The 16,349-nt window shown below is 42.1% G+C and overlaps 3 protein-coding genes and 1 long non-coding RNA gene across 6 annotated transcripts; 2 read left to right on the top strand and 2 right to left on the bottom strand.

Annotated features, from left to right (window-relative positions):
• Positions 1-302: 302 nt before the first annotated feature.
• Positions 303-15,430, bottom strand: kdn (knockdown). Of its 3 annotated transcripts, none has more exons than XM_064680226.1 (3): positions 15,329-15,430; positions 1,237-2,214; positions 303-1,161 (listed from the first exon to the last, which is right to left on the bottom strand). In XM_064680226.1, exons 1-3 carry the CDS (start codon positions 15,356-15,358, stop codon positions 790-792), a joined length of 1,380 nt encoding a protein of 459 aa, XP_064536296.1. In that variant the 5' UTR covers positions 15,359-15,430; the 3' UTR covers positions 303-789. The 3 variants fall into 3 exon arrangements, with proteins under 3 accessions (XP_064536296.1, XP_064536293.1, XP_064536295.1); XM_064680223.1 differs by lacking the exon at positions 15,329-15,430 and adding an exon at positions 9,465-9,653; XM_064680225.1 differs by lacking the exon at positions 15,329-15,430 and adding an exon at positions 8,830-9,077.
• LOC135426898 (uncharacterized) lies at positions 5,215-8,444 on the top strand. The gene is made up of 3 exons (XR_010435969.1): positions 5,215-5,337; positions 5,391-5,457; positions 7,482-8,444. It is a non-coding gene; the product is annotated as an uncharacterized LOC135426898 (long non-coding RNA).
• Positions 9,918-10,945, top strand: ND-B16.6 (NADH dehydrogenase (ubiquinone) B16.6 subunit). Its single transcript, XM_064680227.1, has 4 exons — positions 9,918-10,075; positions 10,144-10,257; positions 10,326-10,546; positions 10,617-10,945. Exons 2-4 carry the CDS (start codon positions 10,152-10,154, stop codon positions 10,752-10,754), a joined length of 465 nt encoding a protein of 154 aa, XP_064536297.1. The 5' UTR covers positions 9,918-10,075; positions 10,144-10,151; the 3' UTR covers positions 10,755-10,945.
• On the bottom strand, positions 11,818-14,485 carry LOC135426937 (zinc finger protein 699). Its single transcript, XM_064680279.1, has 2 exons — positions 14,350-14,485; positions 11,818-14,275 (listed from the first exon to the last, which is right to left on the bottom strand). The coding sequence occupies exon 2, from the start codon at positions 13,979-13,981 to the stop codon at positions 12,860-12,862; it is 1,122 nt and encodes a 373-aa protein (XP_064536349.1). The 5' UTR covers positions 13,982-14,275; positions 14,350-14,485; the 3' UTR covers positions 11,818-12,859.
• Positions 15,431-16,349: the final 919 nt, after the last annotated feature.

Here is a 16,349-nt window from a genome sequence, read left to right on the forward strand (position 1 = left end):
TAAAGGGTAAATTAAAAGTAAATTTGTTTATCAAGTTAGTTTTTAGATATTAGGCGGGGTGCTTTAAGTGGTTTGGATAATTTGGTAAGTAAAGTCAATGTATCAAACGCCTCAAACATAATATTGGCTGAAAGTGTAAGTTAAGTAACAATCTAAGTAAGCAGTTCAGAAAGGGACGATACATTTGGAAAAATGCTGAACCTAAGTGTTTTGTTTTTGGGGCTGATTTTGGTTGATGTGCAAACAGTTGTCTCCCGTGTTTATATAACTAAATATGGTATAAATAGCGCTTACACATAATATTTAAGTGATTTTTTTTTTATTTAGTTTTGCTATTGCTTTTTATTATATGATTTATTTATTATTTAGCTACACTACTAAGTATATCAATTTTGCCTTAATTCCAACTTATTGTTTTGCGGTTGCAGTTTTTGTTATCTTGCTTGTGATTTCGTATTTGGTTGTTTCCATTTTACAGTTTCTTTACTACGCTCGGTCTACTTTCTGAACTCTTTCAATATTAACATTGCCGTGTCGTTATAAACCATCATCTAATTTCATTGTATATATATTCTGTATATATATTCCTGATTTATCGTCAATATTACATCCCGTCGTTTCTCTCTCTCTCTGTTTCTCTCTGCTACTCGCTACAAATTCAGCTTCTATATCTTTTTTCTTTTTTTGTATTTTTATCCTTTTGTTTTAGTTACATCTTCTGTACTTCCTTCTACCCACTGCCACTTCTTGGCTGCATTAGCAAATGCAAATGCAAATGCTTTGCTTAGATTACTTCTTCACCATCTTCATGAGCGCGTCTGTGGACAGGGATTTGGGGCGCTCAATGGGCAGGCCAAGAGCCCGATCCCAAACAAGGGAGGCGAGCACGCCGAGAGCACGGGAGACGCCGAACAGTACGGTGTAGTAGTTCATCTCCTTCATGCCAAAGTATTGCAGCAGGACACCCGAATGGGCATCTACATTGGGCCAGGGGTTCTTCACCTTGCCAGTTTCAGTTAGAATTGGTGGCACCACCTTGTAGATCTTTGATACCAGCTGGAACAGCTCATCATCGGGCAGATGCTTGAGGGCAAACTCGCGTTGGCAGGTATAACGTGGATCAGTCTTGCGTAGCACAGCATGACCATAGCCAGGGACAACCTGTTGTTTAGAAACGAAGAAAATCGATTAGACATAATATATATATGGGGACACGTGAAATGTAGATCGACGCACCTGTCCGGACTTCAGGGTCTTCCAGATGTAATCCTTCAGCTGATCCTCCGACGGGTTGGGGCCAGCCTCACTTTGCAGCTTACGCAGCCAAACAAGTACCTCTTGATTGGCCAGGCCGTGCAGAGGACCCGCTAAACCATTCATGCCGGCAGCAAATGATAGATAGGGATCACTGAGAGCAGAACCTACCAAATGTACAGTATGAGCAGACACATTGCCACCCTCGTGATCACTGTGAATGGTTAGATAAAGGCGCATGAGCTCAGTAAATTCAGGGTTATCATATCCGAGCATTTTCACAAAATTGGCCGACCAATCCAAGCCCGAGTCAATCGAACGGGAGCCCTTGCCTTCGCGATAGGTATTGGAATAAATGGTGGCAGCAACCACTGGCAGTTTAGCAATTAAATCCATGCTGTCCTCATAGACAGATTCCCAGTACTTGGTCTTGTGCACACCCTCAGAGTAGGCCTTGGCGAACTTGCTGTCATGATTGAGGGCCACAATGGCAGCCGAAAACTGCGACATCGGATGCAATGTGGTGGGCATGTTGTTTAGCATGTTGACCACATGCTGGGGCAGTGCGGCGCGATCAGCCCATTCACATGACAATTGCTGTACCTGGTCCTTGGTGGGCACATCGCCGGTCATCAGTAGCCAGAACAGGCCTTCGGGCAATGGCTCAGAGCCGCCTTGAGCAGCGGGCAGCACCTTCTGGCATTCGGGAATGGATAGGCCACGGAAGCGAATACCCTCATCGGGGTCCAGTACGGAGGTCTCGGTGACCAGAGCCTTGATGCCGCGCATGCCACCGTACATCATATCAATGGTCGTCTCGCCCATTTTTGTGGAGCCATGCTGTTTCCTGAATGCCTTAATACGTTCCTGCTCCTTCGGGATTTTGGCGGCCAGCACTTCGCGCAGGCTGGCGCCGTCAGAAGCTATATGGCGCACATAAGCTCCAATAGCTGGTACTTTCTATAAGGAAAGAGTTATAATATATCAAATACAATTCTCAAGATCTGACGGGACATTATTAGAGAACAAATGGTTGTTACTGTGTGTGTAGATCAGTGTTGTGATATTTATGTTTTCATTAGTTCAATATCCTGCCAAAGCTAGCGCTTTTTATTGTCAAAAGTGGGCAACACTAGCGCGTAGCTGCTCATTTACATTAAAGATAGTATGCTGCAACATTTTGGCTATTTGGTCTATCGATAACAATCAGCTGAGATGTGCTAATCTTATGGGCTGTCATTGAGCTGCACTTCAAGGGGCAATTGCGCGTAAAATTACGCTGAATTCCAATATGATTGATAAGGTGCGCCAATCCCTAAACTCACACACACACACACACGCTTGAGAGACACACCACTGTTGTTGATAAGCAGAGCAGAGCTACGATTGCAGCAGCCCGAGTTCATCTTCATTCTCGTGACTCAGTGCCGTTCAGACATTGCCGCAATGGCTGCAGTTTCCTTTGTTGTTGCATAATTTACTGCTAGAAAAATTCGACAAAAGCGCGCCATTCGCAAAGTTCAGCGCAGGTTAGACCGTTAGCGTGTAGAAACAGATCCGCAAGTCCGGTTACAACTAGTTTTGGTTTTTTTTTTGACCAGCCCAAGTCAATGGCATTTTGTTGCTGTTGCCACGCGCGTGTCGACGAAACGAAATGGAAATGAAAACGGAATCCAAGCTGAAGCGCAAAGTGCAATTTGTTTTGATTGACAGTGGGCGCAGCCTTAGCGGCCGTCTCTCGATCTTTCGCTCACGCTCTCTCTCTCCTCCCTCTCCTATGTTTTCGTTATTGTATTTTTTTTGCGGCTAGTGGGTCAGCAAATTCAATTAACCATGTGAACTTGTGGCGCCGCCAAGCGGCGGATTCGTTTGCAAATTGAATTGCATGCCTGCTACTGCTGTGAGCTTGTGTAGGTGAATGTGTGTGTGTGTGTGTGTTTGTTTGGTTTGCCTTCTTTTATGCATATCGATATTGAATTGTGTGTGCGCAAACAAACACACACAAACCGGTTTGCTGGACCGGCCCCAAAACGCGATTTCATTGATAAAATTGAGTAATAATTTACGCATACGCCTTGCATCGATTATCGATACTATAAGATGGCCTGTCAAACAGCTGATCGTTACGTCGCCAATTACAGTAATTACACAAGACAATATGCAAAAAAAAATAAATAAAGGATTACGCACGTAACTCGGAGAATCCCTTTTTCCATTAAATGCAAACAGAGTGAAGGTTTACTCATAATCTCAGCACATGGTAACATAATACTGATTATTGTAAATGCAGACTGACCAGCAACAACAAATGCAATTTGAGCCATTTGCCGCAAAATATAACCAAACGCCGTTTTGTCAGGTGCACAAACCGCAACAGCGACGTCGACCGCGAAGCCAGCATCAACTGGCGCTTTTCAAGCAGGTGCTAATTGAGCTGTCGTAGTTTGGTTTCTATTTGCTTGGCTCGGCTAATAATGCGCCGAAAATCAGAAGAAAGAAACACAGACAAACATGGAGAGCCTGTGAGCAAGAGAGAGCGAGAGAGTTGAGTAGTGCTTGCATAACATTTGGCGTTCGTGAGTCCCACACACGATACGTCACATTGCGAAAAGAAACCCTTACAAAGATGACACATCATGCATGTTTAATTGGGCTCAGTTCAGTGGCATTTTGTTGCATAATGTGTGGGGGGCCCACGCACGTTCGCTTGGCTTCTTTGCTGAATCCGTTATCTTATCGCCGGGCAGCTACTTTCTTAAAAATACTTGCTTTTTTCCGCACACACACACACACAATGTGAAAAAGTCATGAATATAATCAGATTAGTTTCACGGGCGGCCGTCTGCCTTCTGGTTTAGTGAGCGAGAAAGAAAGAGCGATATTGAGGGACAGGGGGGCGTGTGTGAGTGGGGCTGCGCCAGCGCCATCGCCCCGCCGCTGATAAGCATTTAAAAATTTGAAGGTCCCCGCAACGGTCTCACGCGCGTCCAACTTATCGCTTATATGTACATATATTAAACTAAATATTTGTATGTATATATATATTATTTTCTTATATGCTGCTTGCAGATATGTATGTGGTCATATGGTCATCAAAGAAATCGTGGTCGCGTGTTAGCCACAGGTCTGAGGGAATCGGAGCATTAGCTGGAGATTAAAGTCTGCTTTTGATCATCGCGATCTGCAACAATGTATTGCATAAGCATTCATTCTATCGGACAGCGTTTTTTTTTTTCCTTATTTTTAATTAACCGAGCATTTTAATCTAAGTACAATTACGACTGGCATGACAGCTAAATTAAGTACGACAGATCCATAAACAATACGTTTTTACAATCGTCAAAGTGTCGACCTTCACAATTTACAATTGCCAAGTCGAGAGCAGCTCTCGACACACTAACGGCAACTCGACTCATTGCATGCTCCCAAGATTTTGGCACCAAGGTGAACAAGAGACTTGCAAGCTGCAGTTGAAGTGTCCATGTTTGAAACGATGCCAAATTGAGTAGTTTCGGCGAGTGACCGTGACTTGGCATTTTTTTATGCCTTAATGGCACACATTGTTGTGCTCACTATTATTTGCGTGAGCATATTTTCTGCTCTATGCTTTTCTTTTTATTGCCTTATCAAGAGTCTCTCACTCTCTCCCTCTCTCTCTGTAGCAGTAAGTTTTCGCTCTCGTTTCTGGCTTGCGTGACGATTTCAATTGTCTGCATCACTCGCCTGTTGGTTATTAATTTTTTTTTTTTACTACCCGGTATTTATTAATTGCTTAATACGCCGCTTAGCTATCGGATAAGTTAGCTCCCATCGGCATTTCAAGTTCATATATTTATAGTATATGCAATTCATTGCATCCCTTTGTCAGTAACATATTGTCATTTGTCGTAACTGAGTTTGGAGCCTAATCAGAATGATTAAGTGCCAGTTGCTATTCCTTTATTGTACATACATACATACGTACTGAGTATACCCGTTCCAAAAGTAAACAGTTAACAGCGGATGACGTAACCAGACGTCGGCTCCGATCGGTGCATTGGGATTTCTGTCCGTTGATTACATGCGCCTTAATCAGAATCTCTGGTGAGAGACTCTGAATACTCGATGTTCTGAGTCAGCTTTTAATTGTGACACAGTTTTCAGGCGGCGGACAAGGGGAAGTACGTTCGAAACATCGCTGGCTAGTTCAATGAAACATTCGCCGTGAGTTGTTTTAACCGTTATTGTCGACTTTAGCGACAAGTTGAATTGCATATGCAATGAGCGCTTAATCGCGTGTGAGCGCCACAGTCATAATCATCAATCAGTCAGTGTCAATCACAGGCAACTTTCATCAATCACTTAAACTACTTCTATCTGCCTGACTCTCTCGCACTAACTGCTTCTCTATTGCGCTGTGTTTTCGCAACTGTTGCCATTCAGTCAATCTCTTCATTAGCAAGGCAAAAGCTATGTAAATATTTGAACTGCGTGTTAGGGGGGTATCGCATTGCGCTCTATAAATATTATGCAGTTTGTTGGTTTATCGATAGACCTAATTAAATTAACACCTTAAAAGGCGGCGTGGGCTTTACGTTTTTTTTTTTTTTTTCTTTGCACAATTCCTACTTATATTTTTTGTTATTCTGCTATCAGCTCACGTCGAGCGTTTCTGCTGGCTGCGTGTGTTCCGATTTCGATCTCGATCATGTGCCCCCATACAAATTTGTCATGCTTATCAGTTAAGCTCCGTTAGATGGGGCCGCATTAGCGGAACGCTTGCAAATGTAAATATACCGTAAGGCAACACCCAATGAGAGTGCAGTTTTAATGGGACGCTGCCCTACTCTGTTACGCCCATCCACTGTCAAACCCGATTCCGTCACATGATCAGCAAATCTAGCGGCGTTTTCACGTTATCAAACTTATCACCGGCGACAATTTCATTACCATACAAAGTTTCCATGACGCCATCCATTGTTGTTATCAGCCCAAACGAGCATAAAACTTTAAATATCTGAGCAACAAAAAATTTAACAAGTGGCAAATTAAAAGGAACGTCGCAACGAACAGAACTTGCAGGTGGGCCCTCTCCAAAAAGTGCCACTTGAGATTGGCACAAGCTATCAAAGATTAGGCGACCATAAATTTAACAATTTATTATATAGCAGCATATAATATAATACTAAATTTATGTGCCTCAATTGCTGTTAACAATTTATTTTAGCTAAACTCTTTTAAATTCGCTTTTGTTAAAAATGGAATGCGAATTCGCATTGGGTACAAATGAATGACATTCTTCTTATGCAATCGTGTGATCAGCTGTTGAGAGCGACAAAACACAGCCTCTGAGGAATGCGCTCTCTCCACCCACAAAAAAAGAAAAAAAAAAACACATACACACACATTTGCCAAAAGGGCAGAGACGCTACGCTAAACGACCAACTTTTACGTAAGCGCTGCTCACGTATCGTGACGTATTAGCGTCTGGGCGATAAAAAATTTCGCGTGTTTGTTATTAAGTTGGCCGGACGTCAAATGCTAGCGCTGCTTAAAGGCCTTGCGGGTCATTTGTTGTTGTTGTTTGGCTATGATGTTGTTTATATGTAACATATGTATATAGTTGGTAGTTTGCAAACTAAGAGTGTTCCACTTCTGTTAGACCGGAAGAGAATGCAATGCAAATATCAAGCCCTTTTATCTATGTACATATATGTATGTATACATATGTATTTATAGCAACGAAAGCAACAACAGCGTGAAGGACGTTTGCTGTTGCTTCGCGTTCTTTTTGGCGCCATGCCAATTGTTCAAATACATAACATTTAGAAGGCGCAAAATAGCTTATTTAACTTTTTGTATTACGCATCGAAAATTGTTTGCGTCACATTTACTCGCTCATTATCAGCATGGCTCTCTTCTGCTCCGGTTGCCGTTCCGGCTCTCTCCTCTCCCACTCACGCTCTCACGCACTCACTTCGGCGCCAACAATAATAAAAACTCCAAACAGGAAACAATGCGCTCAAAAGGAGGCTCGTCCTGTAAGCCGTTTGTGTGTGTGTGTGAGTGTGTGTGTGTGTGCTTGTGTGCCTGGGACTATGTATTGATTTTTCTATTGAAAAAAAAAACATGCAAATACTTGTGTGCTGATTTTTCGACATTACATAATCCACACAGCACGTACGTATGTTGTGCACATACATACGTGGCGATTAATTTTACGTATTTTATTCTTTGTTTTTTTGCAGGCTGCGTTAGCGTTGGTCGGGAAGGGGATGCATTTATTTCTTAAAGGTCGTTCGGCGGACAATCTTCTTGGCGCTGTTCTCGGATCAGCAGCAAAAACAACAAATGCAGAAAATACTTTTGGCAACAAAAACAGCGCCTTTCTCTTGCAAAGAAGAGCAGCTAGCGGCAGCGTCAGCAGCAGCAACAACAACAACACGTGACGCGCTTTGTAAATGAAGAGAGCGCATACGAGAGAGGCATAGCAACAGCAGCAAAGAGCGTACCTGAGCGCAGTGTTGCTATTTAGACTATTTTGTAGCTAGTTTTAGCTCTTTTAGCTGGGTTTCGATTCTGGCAACAATTAGGCTATTTAAAAATAAAAAATCGCCAGTTTTTAAGAGCTCATGTTTACATGCCATAAAAAAAATGTGCTAAGAGTGGCGAGCTAATGCAGAGATTTGGTAAAAAATTGTTTAATAATGAAAGTTCTCAGTGATAATTTAAAAAAAAAATCAAAATCTTCTGTACCCCATTTTAAGCAATTTGTTTACTTGACTTAGCTTTTTTAGCGTTTCAATTTATGGCAACACTGTTGCTGAGAGCCGCTCTTTTTGAGAGCGACGCTGCTGCTGTCGTTCTTGTTGTTGTAACATTACAAGACTAAGGCCAGAGACGCCGCGTGGTTTTAAGCCAAATTAAAAGCCAGAGATATACGTTTATGGAAATTAAACAACAACAAAAAGCCTTAATAAATAAATGGCACAACGGAAAGATGCAGCTGGTAACGACAGAAGAAGTTCATTAAACTCAAACAACGCCGCTCGCTGCGACAGCGACAGCGAGGGCGACTGCGTCTGCGTTTGGTGAGAGTTTTATTTATAAAGAAGATTCGCGCTTCGCTATTTTAGCCAAGTGAAAATTCTGCGTGATTATGTAATCACTACTGCCGGAAAATTAGCACATAGCGAAATACTAGCGATAAATACTTGGCCAAAGAACAGAATTTACAACTGCTAATAATTTATTTGGGCGTTAAATTATGGGGCTGTGCGGGGCAGCTGGCAATCCATTTTTTGCGCTCTGTAGTTTTTTTTTAATCGCAAGCACATGGCTGGGTTTTTGGCGTGACGTTGCCCTTGCCAACAACAACGCGCGCGTACACACACATACAGAGGCACATACCAGCGCGTACTTGGAGAGCGTGTTGTGTGTATGTGTGCGCCGCTGTCAAGCCACGCTTAAGTATAAAGATCCTTTAGCAACAAAAACATTGCGTGCAAATTATTTGGCACTCAGAGTAACAGTTATTAAACAGTTATTGCGAAGGGGGTGGGGTGGGGTGGGGTGGGGGCTGTCGTAAGAACTCACCTGTGCGTCGACAATTTTACTTGCAGAAATGCGAAAGATCGACATGATTTATGCTAATTTGGCTGGTAGATTTGAGAAGAAACTCAAACGCTGTGTTAAATTTTGAACACTAACACGCACACACACAGAAAAAAATTGCTTTCCCCCAGTGAAGAATTTGGAAATGTTCTTTTCTTGTGTCGTTTGTTTGGCGAGCGAAAAAAGTTTCCTACTCTCCCTTCCTATACGGCAGCTGCGCGGCAACTGAATGTAAAAATATTATTCGAATTCGAATGGTTGGTTGGCTTTCAGTTGCTATCCGTCGATTGTTGTTGTCTTTGGTGTTGTTGCGACTATCGATACTTTTTAGTTTGTATTTGCATATCGCTAATAAAAGAGAGCTAATACCGAAGTAACTAATTTGAAGTGATCGTCGAAGCGTTAAGGCAATAATTACCAGCTGGGTATAACATTTAATATAATATTTTGTTGTTTATTTGGGCAAGTATGATATTTGCAATATCGATTATAATGAAAATACCAAACAAACATTCTACCACCCACAAAGAGCCCAGCTGATAAAAAGCAGTGCACCTTTTGACACCCGCGCAACGTTTGAATCCATTTTTATTTTTCTAATATTCGCTCACCCATACCATTTGTGTTTCGCCTTCGTCTTTTCGTATTTCAATAGGTTTTATCTGCGCTTGAGACATCATCTCCTTATTAAAGTCTTGATTAGATGGAAAGGCACCCTTCTTAATGCAGCGACGTTGGTGCAAGAATATTGTGGACCGATTGCCAGTAACCAGTTTATGCAATAGCGCCATATTTATATCAATATTATTCAAATCAAATATATTATTCGTTCAGCACACAAATTTGAAAAAATCTGAACTAATAAATGTGGCACAGTTTGATTTGATACAATCAGCTGTCAGAGCTGCCAGAATATTTTACAATTTGACAGCTTACCAATTTAATTACCGATTCAGTATTTAAAATTTTGACATTTTAAAGCTGTCAACTTGGTTTAGGTCAGACAATGGTTAATTGTTAAAACCGAACACAAGCTGCCAGACTAGTAGACAGTTGAGCAAAATTAGAAAGACGCTTCCAATCAAGTTATACAGTAGAGCACTTGCCTATTTTTGATTTTGGTATTTTGTTAGTTGTCAGTTGTGGTCACATTACGCTGCGTGTTATGCAAAAGGCGTCTTGAATTTTTAGCTGGCAAATTTCGTATTTTTCAACTGATTATCAAAGCGTAAGTCGAAACATATATACAGCCATAGGCGGCCCAATGTTATTGCTACGCATTCCTTAACATTACAGCAGCCAACATGGCGACGGCCGTGCCGCATGTGCCCCCTAAACAGGATCTACCACCGCCCGGTGGCTACAAGAAGATACCCTTTGCTCGTGTGCCGCCCAAGAGCTATTTCACAGGTGCATTCGAACAGCTGTGGTCTATTATTATCCTATTATTATCCTGTTCTATTTTCTATGCAATGCAGGCTTCACCATGATTGGCACCTATGTGGCCGTCACCGCTGTCGGTCTAGGCATCTATTATTTGACAGCCAAAAAGGTGCGTCGTGACGAGATTGAGATGCGTTCGGCCCAGAATGTCATCTTCCCACTGTTGATTGCGGAGCGTGATCGCGAATTTTTGCGCCAACTGCGCCGTAATCGTGACGAAGAGGCTGAGCTCATGAAGAACGTGCCCGGCTGGGAGGTAATAGCACCACACACACAAATGACAGCTCTTTCAAATATGTTATTGTATTTATTAATCTCTTTGCCAGGTGGGCACCTGGTATGGTGAGCCCATCTTCAAGACACTGCCCGAGGACACACTAGTTACACCCATATTCAAGGAGTTTTATGCTCACGCCGACTGGAAATCATACGCCAAGCGCGCACATCTAAAGCTCTGGTCCTAAACGAAAAAGGGGCTGGGAGCAGGGCGGCCGCTGCTGCTGCTGTTGCTGCTCCCAATCCTCTTCAGCTAATTAGTTAATGCACATTGTGAGACCTTTTTTGTTTGTAGCTGCGCCTAAGCGCTATTTTAAATGAATAATAAACCAATTGCTGCCTGCATTGGTTAGTATGAAAGAAAGAGAAGAAAAAGAAACATCGTGCTGTTTTTATGTTCGCGAGAAAACACAAACACATTTTAGATATGCATCTATGTGACGTGATCTCGATTGACTGCTTTTCGTCCTAGTTCTAGGCTGTGGATTTATACAATTTTTTAACATTTATGTGCAAATTGTCTTGTGATCTATAGAACTTTCGTAGCAGTTTGTGATGAATGCATCATAATTATGGAAGTTTACTTTATGGATCGAGCCGATCATAAGAAAGTTCTGTACAAAAACCTAGGCTAAAAACCGGTTTAAATAGGGTTTAATTATATTTTTTCCTTTGAGAGAAACTCTGCGCCAAAAAGCACGAATAGACTTCACCCCGATCATTGCATTTATCTAATCGATCAATAAAATATTGATTGAACCAAAACTTAGTTCGAACCGCAAACCGAAACCGTTTTTTTTAAATATATTTATCAATTTTCTATGCGAATAAACGGTTTAGATAGATTTTGCATATATAAATTAGTTCATGGGAACATTATATAAAGAGTTTCGAGAAATTCCTCTATATGTTGACGAAGCTTAAATATCCTGGAGGTAAACATCGCTTGGGCATACCCATTTTTTTTAATTCGGAAAGGTAGGTAGGTAGGTGTAGGTATTATAGATTTTATGGAGACGGGACAAGTTTTCGCTGCTTTTATAGATTAGCATGGAGAGGATCGGCTATTGTGTCTGATCAAGAATATATATGCTCTTATAGGATTGGCGAAGCATCCTTTTCGCGGTAAACAAAAATACTTGGCTTATAGTAAAAGAAGTGTGTTCATAAAACTTTTGGTTCAATTTTGTTTTGTTTTGTTTTGATTGCTTTTGTGTATTTTTATTTTTGTGTGTTCTCGTTTTGTCTCTCGTTTTTGTTGTTTGTTGCTTTTATTGAATTCAACATCAATAATTGTAATTGTGTAGCATATTCTCTCATTTGGGGAACTTTACGCAATATCTCGGCTATTCGCATTTAAGATCTGTGTGTGTGTGTGTGTGTGTGTGTGCGTGTGTAAATGGAAAAGTATACATTGAATAAAAAGTACACTGTACATACTTGACATTGTACGAAGCCCTGATGTATGGATATAAACTAATATATATATACATATATATATATATATATGCCTCGACACTCCCATAACAAATTCTTATCATTATAATATTACATATTAAAAAAAAAAGGTTTATATAAAGTTCGATTTTACTGCTCGTGTTGTCGTCGATATCTTTCTCTATATGTATCTATATCTTTATATATATATATATGTTTGTTTGTTTTTTTTTTATATTTATATATATTAGTGTGTATTTATATGTATTCAGGCCCCCAGCGTGGCAAGAACGAAGTATGTGTGTGTGTGTAGGTGTGTGTGTGTGTGTGTGTGTGTGTGTGTGTGTGTGTGTGTGTGTGTGTGTGTGTGTGTGTGTGTGTGTGCGTTCGATATCAAATTGAGCGCAGCAATGAAAATGTTCGATTTTCTTCTTTTTCTTTTTGTTGCGAGAGAGAAAGAGAGAGAGAATTATAATTACATTGCCAGCTGGAAACGCCTGGGACTCTGCCTAAAAGCTAGTATTTAACTACAGCTGGTGTGTGTGTGTGTGTGTGCGTGTGTGAAAGAAAGAAAAGTATATAAACGAAAGTTTTTCATTTTTCATTTGTTTTTGACCAGCCGCCTCTAGGGCTGCTGCTCCTGGTCGACACTCTCCTCCAACTCCTCGAGCTGCTCCTGTTTAATAACAACGTAACGCATTGGCGGCGACATCAGCACCTGTTCTTGCTGCAGCTGCAGCTGCTGCTGCTGCTGCTGCTGATCCGCCATATCGTGCAGCTGCTGATCCGCATCGTGGTCGACCATGTCGGATCTTTTGCGCCGGCGCCGCCAATTGCCATCACGTTGCTGCCACCTCTACTTCATGTCACGACGACGCTTGATGCTGCCATCGCAGGTGGGCAGATGGCGCTGCAGGAAGCCCTCGAAGACAAATTTGCGGCCGCAGCGTTCGCAGCTAAACTCGCGCTTCTCCTCCACCTGCTGTTTGTGCTGGCGGAGCGCCTCGGCGTTTGAGTATTTGTCGCGGCACGCGTCGCAGGCATAGCGCCGCTTCACCTGCCCGACATCGAAGACAACGGTGAAGTTTTGTGAACAGAAGGAGCAGGTGAACTCCTTGACAACAACCTTTTTGCCGCCATGTTGGGCGGCCAATGCCTCGGCCTCGGCCTCAAGCTTATCCTGATGCTTGTGCGAGTCCATGTGTGTATTATATTTGGCCTCGTCCACAAATTTGCGATAGCAGCGGGTGCAGCGGAACGGCTGTTCGCCAGTGTGACGCATCATGTGCTCCTTGAGATAGGCCACCGAATTGAAGATCTTGCTGCACACCTTGCATTTACGATCCTCGGCAGAGACCTCGTTGCGCTGGCGCAAACAGGCGCGCATGTGCAGCTTTAGTGAGCCGGCGGCGCTGTAGCAATTGCCGCAATTTGGGCAGTAGAACGTTTTGTTGCGCGACTGCGAATCGGATTCGGGACTGTGATCGATGGTGCCTTCGAACACAATTGAGCCCATGTCATCCTCCTCGTCGTCCTGCTCCTCGCCCTCCTCATGTTCGACGCCAACAATTTCATCATCATCATGTTCAATAGCCTCCTCGTCGTCATCCTCATCGTCATCCATATTCGGCACAATGTGCAGTATGGTGTGTGTGCCGTCGCCCTGCTCAATGGTCTCCACCTCCTCGACGGTGCTGTTCTCCACCAATTGCTGCAATGTCACCGCATGCCCGTTCTCATCGATTATCACCTCCTGGGCATTGGCGAGGGCCTCATGGTCGCGATCGCTAAGCGTCACCACGGCCGTTTCGGTGTCATCATCCTCATTGGTGGTATAGGCATATGTATACTGTGTCGACTCGCCGCTGCCGTCCACGTCGTCTGTATCGTGCTGTATGATAACTGGCACTATTTCCTCCTTGGACGGTGCATCTGTCGGACTTGACAGCGTTGTGTATTTGATGCGTTTCGAATTCATGTTGCTGCTTCAGACGCGAGCGTCGCTTATTGATACAAATTACTACTACTATTATATATTTATATATCTATATATATATATGTATATGATTGTTATATGTATTATTAATTTTCGCTGACTGTTTAATGCAGCACACAAATTTGTTGTTGTTTAATGCGGCGCGGCGTGGCGTAGCGTCAGCGCCTCTCCTCCAGCAGATATATGTTTTTTTTCTTTCTTTTTAGTTGTGTGCGTGTGTCAGTTCTTGTTAGTTACGTTTTCAGATTAATTTTCGATTGAATTGTCGACGCTGGGCTGTAAAATATTTGTAAACAATGCGCTAGTTGGTAAATTACTTTTGGCGCGTTCAAATTATACTTTTTTCTTACAATAGTCAACACTCTTTCGCGACTTTCTTGCCACCAAGTTTAATTCTTCCACTTCAATATCACAATTTTCGTCGATTGTGGCAACATCGTCTAACAATGGTCACACTGGCACGAATGCTGCGTTGTTTTTGGTATTAATCGCACTAACGTTAAGTTGGCTGCAACACGAATTTTACACATACGTCACGTATCATGCGCTTACGTCACACATTTGTCATTACGTCGAACAGTTAACGTTACGTTGCACAATCAAATGCATATAACGAAATTGAAATGCACTTAAATACATTTTTGCTAGTAATACAAACGTCACAAGATTTAAGGTACAACCCAATTCGCGTTAAAAGCGACTGCAATAATGCGCAAAGTTCAGTTACGTGTATGGAACCTGAAAAGGTGGCAGCGCTGTCAACTGACGCGTTCAGTGTGCCGAACAGTTGTGCATCTGCTACCAAACTAAAATGGCGGCAAATTTCAAATAGCCGACAACATTGCACACCGCACTGACAGCCCAACTCATCCCAATTTTGACGTTCTTTCTTGCCTTTCTTTATATTTTCAAACGGAAAGCAGCTTGTCAGCCATTTTGTTTCGCAAGTTGTAGATGGAATCGCCGTCTTGACTGGGTTCAACATTTTCGCATGTTGTGCAATCTTGAACTCAAGCGGCGAATAAAAAAAAGGTAACCTATGCGACCAACAAGTCAACAGCAGGCACACACACACACACACACACACATAGTAAATACATAGTATATGTTGTAGATGCACATGTTTGTTATGTGGTCATTTATGGTTAAACACATTTTTGTCACGTTGCCAACGTATTCGCAGCTTGGCGAAATCGTGTACAATTGTTGAATATAATGAATAATATGCTTACAGCTAATTATATCCAATGCTCAACTAACTAGTTCTAATAATTATGCATGCATGCATGTATGCATGCATGTATGTATGTATTTATTTGGTTGACTTACCGAACGAGTTTTCTTCAGGATCGATGACATAGTGTGCTTTAATTTTCAGAAGACCAAAATTTTGTAAAAATTATATGTTTACTAAACGAGCTCGTTTTGAATTGTGAGGATTATGAAACAGCACAACCGACCTTGAAAAGCTCGATGAGAGAAAACAAAAAAGATACTTTGATACTTACTTGTGCTTTATGGAGTGTCTTGCTACATACATACATACATACATACATATGTATATATTTTCCTTAAAAACAAATGCAGTCGAAAGCTGTTCCCCCTATTGCATTATTCAACTCGCGGCCCGACCTTGGGCACGACGATTGCAAGACGATCCGATATACATACATATGCATATATGTATGTATGTATGTATGTATGCCAGTAAGAAATGCAGCAATTACAAATTCTGGCATTTTCTAATAAGCTAATTAGCTACGATCGTACAAATGTTTTCTTTTCGCATACCCTGCACCAATTGGGAGCGATTAAAAGGGGCATACGAGTTTTGTGCATGCGTACGCAGCTAAGACAAATTAGCTTTACGGTTGCCTTCTCCCGTTACTTGGAAATTCCCGTTACTTAAAAACGTATGCTTTGAGGAAAGGAAGCTGAAATGTTTCTAATGTTTCGAATGGCATCTAATCTCCAAGTCGATCACTCCCGACCGCCGCATTTCACTTATGTACATATTTGCCAGCTCTTTTTTGTTTATTTACTCATTTCACATGATCAGAGAAACATTTCCATTTACTTGGGCGAATTTCCACAGCTGAATGCGAGATGTCATTGTACACCCCACGCTCCGAGCTTATGGAAAAGTTTTCTGCTGCCAGCCGATCAGTTATTTTTTCATTTTTTTTCACTTACATACATACATATACATACATACGTTTTGCTTGGAGAAGGGGGGGCCGGGAGGTTGTTTAATTAGCTTTGAAGATCGCAATACGTCAGACGAGGCGTTGCACGGCAAATCGCACGCTTTTTTCAGAGACTGTGAAAACGGTAAACGGGGCAGTCGCAG

The sequence above is a fragment of the Drosophila montana genome, unplaced genomic scaffold (assembly GCF_035044405.1).
Source record: "Drosophila montana isolate Dmon_TW-CO22-7 unplaced genomic scaffold, ASM3504440v1 contig_2106_1, whole genome shotgun sequence".
NCBI classification, from domain to species: Eukaryota; Metazoa; Arthropoda; class Insecta; order Diptera; family Drosophilidae; genus Drosophila; species Drosophila montana.

Excerpts from the sequence above, each read along its gene's own strand:
- LOC135426937 (XM_064680279.1), bottom strand. The coding sequence starts at position 13,981 with ATGAATTCGAAACGCATCAAATACACAACGCTGTCAAGTCCGACAGAT.
- ND-B16.6 (XM_064680227.1), top strand. The coding sequence starts at position 10,152 with ATGGCGACGGCCGTGCCGCATGTGCCCCCTAAACAGGATCTACCACCG. Across the intron at positions 10,258-10,325 it reads GCCCAAGAGCTATTTCACAG|GCTTCACCATGATTGGCACC; the intron begins GTGCATTCGAAC and ends TATGCAATGCAG. Across the intron at positions 10,547-10,616 it reads AGAACGTGCCCGGCTGGGAG|GTGGGCACCTGGTATGGTGA; the intron begins GTAATAGCACCA and ends TCTCTTTGCCAG.
- kdn (XM_064680223.1), bottom strand. The coding sequence starts at position 9,638 with ATGGCGCTATTGCATAAACTGGTTACTGGCAATCGGTCCACAATATTC. Across the intron at positions 2,215-9,464 it reads ACGAAGGCGAAACACAAATG|AAAGTACCAGCTATTGGAGC; the intron begins GTATGGGTGAGC and ends CTTTCCTTATAG. Across the intron at positions 1,162-1,236 it reads AGACCCTGAAGTCCGGACAG|GTTGTCCCTGGCTATGGTCA; the intron begins GTGCGTCGATCT and ends TCTAAACAACAG.